The following is a 12,000-nucleotide window of genomic DNA, read 5'->3' as shown; positions in this document are numbered from 1 at the left end:
TACTATGCCACCACAGGCACAAAAGCAACAGAGTTGAGCAATCATGGGCTGAAACCTGTGAAATCATGAGCCAAAATAAAATGTTCTACTTACAAACTGATTATTTCAAGTATTTTGTCACAGTAATAGAAAGTTGACTAACAGTACTTTTTCAAAGACAAATCAAGTAAGATAATCACAGAATAAACTGAGAAAAATGAAAGTCATCAGAGCACTACCTGTCTCCTACAGTAAGGAACCTGCCCAGACTGTGTTAGATACCAGTTCTATTAAAAACCTTCAAAGAACACAAGTTACTTAAACTGTCCCATAACAGGGTCATATAAAAACTTCTTAATTCATTTTGGAAAATTTGGTATAACCCTAATATCACAACTCTTGGAGTACACCAAAGGAAAGAAGCACACATTTCCTAAACACAGTTCAATCATCTCATGTAAAAATTTAAATGTAAATGCTTTACATAGACTCTCACAAAAATCAAACTGAACCTATTTTAATAGGAAACATTTAAGATCAAGTATTGTAGAAATGAAAACGCTAGATATTAAATTATCTGACATTATCATTTGATAGTTCAAAAAACAAAAATCATAAGGCAATGTGACAGAGACTCAGGCAACATTTATAAACACTTTCAGAAACACTTGCTTCTGAAAAAAAAAAAAGCTTTTAATAAGTTAAAAAAAAAAAAAGGTTTCCTTCTCAAAGAGCCTAGAATTAAGAGCTGGGAATGCAATTTGAAATCAAAAGCCAACAAGATATGATACTTAATGAAGTAAGAGAAGCATTCCCATCATCCACAGAAAACAACCCAGAGGTGCCAACTATCACTTTCACTTCTTTCAAAACCAATTTAGAAATTTTAGCCACGTCAAAAGACAAGAAAACAGAAAAGATAATAAATAGATCACTGTTGTATGGTCTTATTTGAAGATGATATGAGTAATGAAAGAACAAAACACAGTTCTGCCAAGACAGCTAGCCTGAGCTGCAAGCTTCCTCCCCCAAAATCAGCCCTGAAGACAGGATAAAAATGAGAGCAAAGAGATTTCAAACTCCACACCCCCAAGTGAGAAACTCTGAAGGTAAATGAAACCACCCAGAAAGAGGAACAGGGAGCCTGCATCCAGGGAAAAGGCAGCAGTGGGGGCCGGGTGCAAGGTCAGCTGGCTAGATGCTGTGCTTACCTTTCCACAAGTTTCTCAGGGAGGTTCTGCTGCTTCATTCAGTAGCACAATGGGCAGCAGCACCCAGCTCTCACAAGAGGTGAGAATGACCAGCTACATTCACTCCTCCAGCTTCTATTCTGACTTCTTCCTAGAGCTACTGCCCCATGGAGTACCGCAAAGGGCACTTCACCAGAGCTCAAGAAGAGTCATTGCCCAGATTCCTATGCTGAAACACATTTTTCAAGAAAGTGTGTTCAAAATAATAGGAAAAAAATCAGAAGATGTTGTAATAGAGATAAGAAATAAGGAACATCAAATATTTTGATAAAGTTCACTAATGTCATTTTTTAAAAAAGAAAGAGGAAGGGGAAGAAGGGTGAAAAGCAGAGATAGGCAAAGAAGGAAGCAAAAATTATTCAAATGCCTACTAAGATAGTAAAAAATTAAATGAAGTGAATAACTAAGTACCAGTCATAAAATTAACTCAAATAATGTTTTCCTATGCCATATGCAATTTGTACCACATGCAGCCTATATATACTAAGCTAGTTACTTAAAGCCTGAGTTACCTCACTTTTTATGAAAAGGAAAAATAATATGTATTTCTGGGAATTGCTATAAGAATTAAATGTAACAAATGTTCACAAAGCACAAAGCACAGTGTCTGGTAATATTCACTGAATGTCAGTTCCCCAAAATATTACTATTATATGTGTTGTAGACCAAAGTTTAAACTGCAGAACTCATATCCTTCCTTCTAAACTGATTTCCTATCACACTACAAGAACACAAAATTGAACAAACAGTAACACATCTAATATAATTACCTCTTTGTTTTAAACTTCTTACAAAAAATAAAGACATGTTGCCTTTGATTTTATTGCATCATTAAAAAGAATGTTTTCAGCTCAAGTATAGCTCAGAGATAAAGTGCTTGCCTAGAATGTACAAAACCCCGGTTTCCATCCCTAGCATCAATAAGTGAATAAAGTTTTCAAACATATCTAAGTGTGAACCTTGTTATAAACAAGGGGAAAGAGACTATTATACTAGTCTATTTACTAAGCCTGGAGCCTATCCTGGACTCTAGCAAAGACTAAAAATAGTCTTAGACAAAATGCCTCAAAACTGCCCAATCCCTGGTGAAGGAAAAAATGACCACAGACTAAAACCTTAAGCTCTATCAAAAGTTTCCTCACTCCTGTCTTTCTGTGATACTATTCTGAGAGATTTATTTAATCCACTGAAGTCTTTGAAGAAAACAGTCATATTTTAATGCAAGAAATGAGATGACACAGATGTCTGGGAATATCTGTCTTTAAAGCCACTTGCACTAAAAACCAAACAGCTCATGGAAGAAAAGAGTCCTACATGCTATTTAGATGTGTCACAGGATTTCTTGAACCTGCAGAGAATGTCTTAAAACATCTACAGTGCAGAATCAGGCACTAATTGTCAGTGAGATCATCATTTAAACAACATCAATAAATAGTCATCAGAAAAGACATGTATGTTTTTATAAATATAGCTCCCCCACAAGGTTACCAGTTTCATTACAATCATTTTCTCTTATTTTCCTTTGCTTTGATATATTTGACTTCCCAAATTCTGAGAAATAAAGCCAAATGAAAGTGCTAAGAGGACAAGGTGAGCCAATCAAATTACTTACTACATTGGATTCCTATTACTGACCACAAACTTAGTGGCTTGAAAAAACACAAATTTGTTATCTTACAATTCTGTAGTTGCTGGTCTAACAAGACCGCCTGGGGCTAACATCAGGATGTCAGCTATGTAATACTTCTCCAGAAGCTTTAGAAGAGAAACCATTTCTTACCTTTTCCAGGTTCTGGAAGGCCACCTGCCCACCTTGGCCTTGGCTATGGGCCCTCCCTCCACCTTCAAAGCCAACAAAGGCAGGCCAGGTCCTTCCCACATCATATGAACTGTTCTCCTGTCTCCCTCTATCATCTGTAAAGATCCTCACTGTAAAGATCCTCGCCGTTACCCTGAGGATTATCTTGCCCAGATAATGCAGGACAATCTATCTTAAGAGTTACCTGACAGCAACCTTACCTCCTCCCTGCCTTGGAACATGCCATATTCACAGGTTCCAAAGGTAAGACACAGATATCATTGGAAATTCATAATTATACCTGTTACTAATGACATGAGGATTGGGGGGCTAAAATTGGTAGGTTATTGTGTTAGATGCCTAAAGCCAAATCTAAAGGTAAAAGACAGTTCTCATTTGCTGGTTCCTAATTAAAGCATGATTCTTTTGAGGACACAGTCTGTAGTCAAACAATTCTCAATCTGAATCAGACCTGTTTGAAAAAAAGACCTCTCAAAGTTCCAGTTTCACCACCTTCAAAATAAGGACACAACTGTATCTTATCAGAGAAGCCCTAACCACTGAAGAAAAAACTGTAACTTCTCAACCTACTCCAAATACCACTTAATCAATGTCATTTCTTTTAGTCTACAATATGTATTACCACCTCATCTATCTGTAAAATATTTTTGCTTACTGTCTACTTTCCTTATCAAATACTAATGTACCACAGTATCCTAGTATTAAGAATATTTGTTGAATAAATCAAAGGATCAATCTTATATTGTCTAAAATAATTTTTCTCCCAGGCAGTGAAATTATGAATTTTGTTCAAAGGTCTATCACAGAGGGAAACATTCACCTTTCAATCTCTAACAAATGATAGAAATACAGATTCAAAAAATTTTACAACCAGAAAGTTTCTACTAAGTTTCCAAATGGATAATTTTTATAATATATGCTTCAAAGGGAATGTTTATCCATGCCTGAATGATGCAATAAGCAGCAGAACTTGTTAATATTAATAGCTCATTAAATAAAAGAGCAAGTTTTTAATCTGAGAGCTATCTGGAAGGCTATACATTATAACCCCATGCTCCATTTTTCTCAGCAATCGATCTCATAATAGGGTACATTACCATTTTAGTTGCTATAAATTTGTTTATTAAAATTAATACATGTAAAGAATCAATTTAAGTTTCAATAAATGATTCATAATGTTCTACCCACCAGGTGAGATAAATAAATTATTTTTGTGTGATGCACTTTCTGATTAAAAAAGCTCTCTCCTGATTTCTCACAATGACTGATTTTCATTTTAACAAAACTGATAAAGGATTCTCCTAGTGGCTGATGTACCTAGAAGCTGCATTTTATTTTAAATTTAATTTTTCATTCAACAGAAATAGCACCCGGGTTTATTTTAATAGCTTCAGCTGTCAGTCCATTTGGTTTTAGTAAAATTTATATACTGAACATATTCATGGCCTCCAAACTGTGGTATTTGGAAGGACTAAACCAGATCTAAATAGAAATCTGTTAAGGAGGCATGTTTATTAATAAGGATAACAAAAATTATAAAGATAGAGTGGTACTAATTAACTGTTTTGTTATTACAAGCCTTTGCCCAGGGGCTGGGTAATGCAACGTATGTACATGAATTTTTGCTTCAATGGAACCTATCATAGACATTATAAGCCTTAGTTTAGCCATCCAGTTGCATTCAAGAATCATAAAAGGTCCCTGGAATCCTTACCTGGTACAATGTGGATCTCAAACACTTCAGTGTCCATCTGGTACTCTTCTCTCTCCTTGCCTTCCTCTCTTTAGCCTAATATTGTTTCCCCTTTTCATCCTTCCCTTTGCTGGTCAAGCATAATCTTGAAAGGTTAGGCTAACAATCTGATGCATCTACAACAAAGTTGTTTGTACAACACACTAAATTCTTCTAAGATGGGACATACTTCTAAAATATATAATGTGCCAAGAAGTCATTCAAAGTAATCAGGATTTTTTTAAATACATATATCCATGAAGCAGCGATGCTTTAGTTTCAGACTCTATGACTGATGTATCATACAGGTCACTATGTTCCATAAATAGAAAAGATCCTTCAGGCAACGATGACATTTCCATATTATTGGTGCTTCAATGTTCTCGCTTTGTACTACTGATTCTACTCAGAAATAAATCTGTTACGTCACGACAATTTTGGAACTGATGATTACTTTAGCATAACGAGCTTCTCCTGTCAAATATACTATCTGATGGCATCTTGGTTCATATTAAATAAGACAATTTATGTAAAGCACCCAGTACAACACATGGCACACAGTAAATGCTCCACAATACTTCACTTTATACATAGACAGGAGTTCCAGGGTTTTAATCCTGTCCAAGTCTATGAAGGTACACAGATAGTCTGGAATAAAATTATAGAATCACAGTGAAGTCAGTAAGCCTCCTATAACTAGAGATTAGGAGCCCGGGCTTTGGATTAAGACTGCTAGATTCAAATCCACTTACCAGCCAGGGACTTTCAGCAAGTTAACACTCTAAGTCTGTTTCTTCATCTGTATCTTGGTCTGTTTTGTGCTGCTATTAACAGAATACCAGACTTGCTAATTTGTACACAAAGTTTATTTGGCTCCCAGCTCTGGACACTGGGAAGTCGAAGATAGAGGGGCTGCATCTGCTGTGGGCCTTCTTTTTTTATAATTTATTTTATTTAGGTATATATGTTACTGTGGGCCTTCTTGATGCACCATAACATGACAGAAGGCATCACATGGCAAGCACCCAAACAAGAGACAGCAAGAGAGGATCTGAACAAAATTTTACCACACATCCTCTCTCTGCAATGACATATCCATTCAAGAGGGCAGAGCCCTTACAACGTTAAGGACCTCTTAAAGGTCTTACCTATCAACACTGTACACAAGGGATTAAGTTTCCAACACATGAACTTTGGAGAGCACATTCAAACCACAGCAATCTGTAATACAAAAGCAATCATCAAGGCCAACTCACAGGGCTGATTGATAAACCTAGAATCTACCAAAGGGCCAAGCACTGTTTTCTACACTAAATATATGATCATTTTTGTAATGATCATCATTATCAGAAAAGACTCCCAACATATTACCCCTTCCACTACATCATCTCTTCTCCAAATAGGGCTCAAAAAGTGCCTCTACAAGCAGTGATTTATAGGTTTTTAAAGTAAAATAAAATTCCATAAATTAGTTTGCTCACTTCCTTTTGTAATATGAGAGCTTCTAATTTGTTTCAGCATGAGCAAAAAACCATTATAAAAAAAATACCAATGGATTAAAAAGTACCACTTTTAAAGATGAATAATCTACATGTTGAGAAATCAGTCTTTAAGTTTAAAATTTGGGCTGAGAATATATTTTTCCTTTAACTGCCTAATATTAGATTCAGTTCCCTACAACACAGCTGAGCTGGATATTTGGAATCTTCTTGACTCTTCGATCTAGCTCACCTTTCACACACCATCCTAAACTTCCTATTGACTGAACTTGAGAAGTAGCTCCTTGAAGGCAGCTCCTCTTTGTCTTCTGCTACCTTTTTGCCCAGGCCCTGCACACTCCTACCTCTTACGGGGACTTCCATGAGAACCACCCAAATGGTCTTCCTGCCATGGTCTCTCCTTCTAGGTCACCTGTTACCAGCCTTCATCTCTCCCCAAAAATCAAGCCTTTGGATAGCTCCCTGATATCCATAGAATCAAGTCCACACTGCCAGATTTGATCCATTAGGAGCTTTCAAATCTTACCTTCTTATATTCTACCAGTCTCATTTCCATCTTCCTCCTACATTCCGGGCACACTGAGTGCCTCATGGTTGGCAAATATACATACAATGGCACAACACTGTCTCTGCAAATACTTTTCCTCCTTCCTGAAGACTCCTGCCCTGACTCATCTTCCAAGGTTCCCAGCATATTCATTCTTAAATATTCTAACTAAAACCATTCCTGAATATCCATCCATTCCTCTCTGCTCTTGCCTTGTCCCACTAACAGCAATCATCCCTAAGTATTGAAAAGATCTTAGTGCTTCAAAATGGAAAAGAAATCCTTTTAAAGATAATACGCTTCTCTGTTATGCTGTTCAAAAACAAAACACTATCTAAGAAATTGGCTCATATCAAGATGGAAGAAACAGTACACCATCTAATATTCAAAAAAGCCTAGATAGGAGGACTTGTTTAGTTATCCTACAAAATTTGCCACAACTAATTAAAGTATTAAGATAAATGTAGGACCCTTAACTATGGAGTCTCTTAAGTGACATGCTTAGCTATCATGTTTATAATACACTTCTGAATTTCTCCTTTAACTGCAAAGTGCAAGTTAAAATTCTTAAATTTTTATATGCAGACATATACACATTTTCATTACATTAATTACACTACTCTTAGCAATTTCATTTCATTTGGTTGGAGTTTTCAAGATTAGTGAAAAACATATGGACAATTTGGGACAGAAAATACTTCTCAGACATACATTAAAATGAGAACTTTAGATAAATCTAAAACAATGGTCTTCCTAATATAAAAGCCCAGTTTATATAAAATGCATCAGTTCATAAAATGATAAACAAATTGTTAAAACACATGGTTGAAAACACTACACATTACTGCTCTCAGAACTGAAAATTATCCAAGTACTTGAATAATAAAGAAGTATATAGAGGAAATGCCTGTCCTAAAAGTAATAAAACATGTTGGAAAGGAGAGAGAGAGAGAAAGGAATAGAGGAGGATTCTTTGGCAGATTAACTGGTATCTTAAAAATATCACCTCTGGAAGTGGAAAGTGGTTTAAACTAAGTAAAGAAACCTAAGATAATTTCTCCCACAGTTCAGCCACAAACAGACTTACTAAATGTATAAAGTCTGAACTTGGTTTCATTTCTTTCCACAGTTGGGTCAACTCTCATTTCTTAACTTCCTAGTTTTTTTTTTTGTTTTGTTTTGTTTTTTTTGTCCATTTCTATTCTGAGTTTTTTAATTTCAGATTTAAGGTCAATGATCATTATTTTGAAATGCCTGTTTAATGAGACTCAACTGTTTTATAAAAGGGGAACACATTACTGCTTTATGCTACATAAAAAAGCTGTATTCTCACTTTGCCTTCTTCCTATAAGAACTTCATATGGATGTTACCTACCATTTCAGTTCATTTTCAAAGTCTCGTGTGTTCCTAGACAGCAACAACAGATGCCCCTGAGAAGGGGATGAGGCTTCTAGGTGGTTTACTAGTTTTCTGAGTTACGTAGATACAATGAAGAGTTTCTTTTAAATAAATGGAACTTTCATTTTTTGTGGGAGTAGAGTAGGTAGTTCTGATCTTAGGAGACTCTATCTGTAGTCACCCTTAATTCTCTCTGCTTTGTCCTTTTCCTTAACTACCAAGCCTCTAAGGAACACCTCCTCCATCTCTCCCAGAATTAGCACCATCCTGCAGTTAGTTCCAAGCACTTTCAAGCCCTTTCCTTCAAATTTCCACGTACACCACATCTCAGATCTCCAATGTTTTGCGATATTTTCCCACTCAGAGAGAGAGAGAGAGAGAGAGAGAGAGAGAGAGAGAGAGAGAGAGAGAGAATTTTTAATATTTTTTATTTTTCAGTTTTAGGTGGACACAACATCTTTATTTTATTTTATGTGGTGCTGAGGATCGAAACCAGCACCCCATGCATGCCAGGCGAGCATGTTACCGCTTGAGCCACATCCGCAGCCCACTAAGGGTGATTTTTATCTGTATTCTGCCACCACTGGGTGCTCAGCTGCACTCTGCACTTCTACCCCATCTCCACCTGACTTTCAGCTCCAGCAACAACTCCAGAGCTGGCTCTGCTGGTTTCCTGGGGTTTATTCCCCCACTTGTATTAAAATCTGTAACACTCCCTATTTCCTAATTATACTAGAGGCCTGACTTACATGTACTCTTATTTTTTCTTGTTGATTAATTTCCTATCTGTAGAACATGTGGCAAGATTTAGATTTGGGTTCCTGCCATCATTCTCCTCACCTATGAAATCAAATTCCTGGACAGATCCCAAATACCGCATGATTCTATACCAATGGTTCTGAGAACACAAGGTTAGTTGTTAGTTACAGATTTCCAAATCTAAAAACGGTAATCTGAAAAGTTTTCAGTACTTTCAGTAATTAATAATGCTATACCCTACTATAAGCACACTCAGAAATACCTTATCTGCAGCCCCACAGGAACAGAAATCCTACATAATGTTAAGAACTATAGCTAGAAAATGGTATTATATATATAACATTTTCTAGAAATTAAGCATAAGCCCACATTTTCCCTGAAAATGCAAACAAAACTCATATAAAAACAATATGCAACAAAAATCCCAATTTAATAAACAATTGCAGTTATAGTCACGTCAGTGTGAATTTCCAGCAGGTCAACACAGATGCTTTTTCATTTCCCTGAACTAAATGAAATATTGAAAGGAAAAAAAAAATACTATATTTAAAAATAATATATTAGTCCACCTATAAAATTGATACACTAATTAATTTGTATTATGCTTAAACTTACTTCTTATGCATATTTTTGAAAAGGAAGGATTTTTTAAAAACTCTCACTTTTAAAAAGAATGACTTTATTCTCAAGATATAACCTTTAACATAACTCCTTCATAGTTTCCTTTTTTATTTTAAGAAATAAACTATAATTTCAATGATTCAGGAATTACACCAATAAGTACCTCATAGTCATCAAAAGAATAGGTAAAAAATAAATATTAGAGCAAGGACTGTAGCTCCATGGAGAATGCTTACCTAGCATGTACAAGGCCCTGGGTTAAATCTCCAGCACCATGTAAAAAAAGTAGAAAAAAACAGAATACTGCAAAACCTATACTGGATAATTTTTTTAAAAAGACATCACAGTGTTGAGATTAGTTTTTAAAGCCTGACATCAATTTTCCCAGTGTCCACATGCTTCTGTGCTTTGTCCACATGCTTTGCAATGAAAGAAAAACTTTTTATTCCTTTCCCTGTTTATTTCTTAAGCTAATCCATTTAGAAGTTTGAAGACAACAGGCATGCTTCTCCCCCAGCCTCTACTGTATAGCCCTCACCACCCCTACCCCCAGCACCAGGAAATGTCCCACTGAGCAAAGCAGAACAAGCACAAGGGTAGGACATGGTAGTGACAAATCCTAGGGCTCCTTGAATTATCACCTTACCTCAGACTCATCGGTAGATTCTTCAAGAGACCCAGTTTCCTACAAAGATAGAGAGGGAAATGATCAGAAGACATGACAAAAGAATAAAAAGCATTTGTCAGGGGAAGGAGTCTTCATATCCCCATCTCTAATCTCTTTTTAGAAGGGTATTTGCAACCACACTTTAACAGACCCTCAACATGCTCCTATCCCTTATGCCCCCCTCAACTTCACACCTAGGCAGGCCAAAGATGGTTTACTTAAGGGTTCTAGTGGTCCACACTTCCATTGACCTCCCTCAAGCAGTCAGCAGGTAAACTAATTACCCTAGAATCTGTCACCAGAGGACCTGGAAGACACTTTCCCTAGGTAACAATGGAAATCCATCCAGCAAAAGTGCCTCACTGATCTTGGAAGGGAAGAGTAAACCTTCATCTCAAATTATCTACAAGCCAATTCCTTACACTGAAAATCTCTTGTGTTATTAATTATGATGCTATTAACCTAGCTGAATCAAAATGCTAAAACAGTGTTTAAAAAAGAATCCCCCTGCAGTGGTACCTAGCAGACAGTGTGTAATTTACATGCACTCTTTAAACCATTAACTCTAAGACAAATTCTGCCATTTAGCACAGTTTCCTCCTTGCTAGACAATGAATCTTGCTGCTCTGAAGGAAACAAAGCAAAAAGGGAAAAATTGACTTGATCCTGCTAATCTCTCACCTGTCCACTGAAAGAGAGAATCTGCTGATGCCATGCATCCTCAAAGAGGTCAGCAAAATGAAGATTTACTTAACGTACTTATAGATATCAATAGCAATAAAAGGTTACAACTAATATGCTGACACCGAATGTAAGCATTTTACAACAATCCATGAAGTAAACAAAGAAAAAACAACAAAAAAAGGCAAGGTCATTTCACATCTAACTAATATTTTTTCAAGAAAAAAAGAACATTTTAAAGTCAGGCGCATATATTACTCAATTCAAGCTTGACATCAGGATAAATACAAATCTGATGTTTAGAAACATTTTTATTTCATACATCAAAAATCAGCAAGAGCTTGGTTGGTGGCAGGCAACCTCTGGAATACAATTTTATAGAAAATACAGTCCCTGCACTTGAAAACCATCTGTAAAATAGGACAAATGTTACTATTATGAGATAATAAAATTAAGAATTGTATTACTGGTATCTTGTTAACCATGATGAATATTGGAATCTCCTCTAAATCCCAATGCAGCCTGTTTAATTTAATCAAAATCTTTAAAAGTTCTTATTAATTTAGAGCTACAATCCTACACAATAACTTTTTGTTCTTAGCACCACCACGACACATGAAAAATCCAACTCTTCTGCCACTTGACTGTTCCCCAGATAATGACATTACATTTCTACCTCTTATCCTCTGCAATAACCATCCACTTCCAGGTTTTTGGCCTCTTGTCACCTTAGTCCTTCTCTTTGGGGCACATTCTATTTTTAATATTAATAGTCACTATTCTAACAAAATAGAGAACCCAGAAATAAATCCAAGCACACACAGTCAACTAATTTTCCACAAAGGCACCAAGAAGACACAATAGGAAAAAGACAGTCTCTTCAATAATGGTGCTAGAAAAACTGGACTTCCTCATGCAAAATGATAAATTGGAGCCTTATCTTACACTCCTCCCAAAAATCAACTCAAATTAACAAGACCTAAATCCATTAAACTCCCAGAAGAAAACACAGGGAAAAGCTCCCTGATGTTGGCCTTGGCAATGCTT

At 36.1% G+C, this 12,000-nt stretch overlaps 1 protein-coding gene across 2 annotated transcripts in view; it reads right to left on the bottom strand.

Annotated features, from left to right (window-relative positions):
- Window positions 1–12,000, bottom strand: part of Vps41 (VPS41 subunit of HOPS complex) — a 157,379-nt gene that overhangs the window by 135,262 nt on the left and 10,117 nt on the right. For both annotated transcript variants that reach the window (XM_005319206.5, XM_013355978.4), the window contains exon 2: window positions 10,252–10,290. In XM_005319206.5, the coding sequence (XP_005319263.1) occupies window positions 10,252–10,290 (39 nt within the window). The remainder of the gene's footprint in view (window positions 1–10,251; window positions 10,291–12,000) is intronic.

This window comes from Ictidomys tridecemlineatus, chromosome 2 (genome assembly GCF_052094955.1).
Source record: "Ictidomys tridecemlineatus isolate mIctTri1 chromosome 2, mIctTri1.hap1, whole genome shotgun sequence".
In the NCBI taxonomy this organism is placed as follows: domain Eukaryota; kingdom Metazoa; phylum Chordata; class Mammalia; order Rodentia; family Sciuridae; genus Ictidomys; species Ictidomys tridecemlineatus.
Note: the sequence above shows the minus strand (reverse complement) of the source record. Positions and strands in the feature narration are given on the sequence as shown.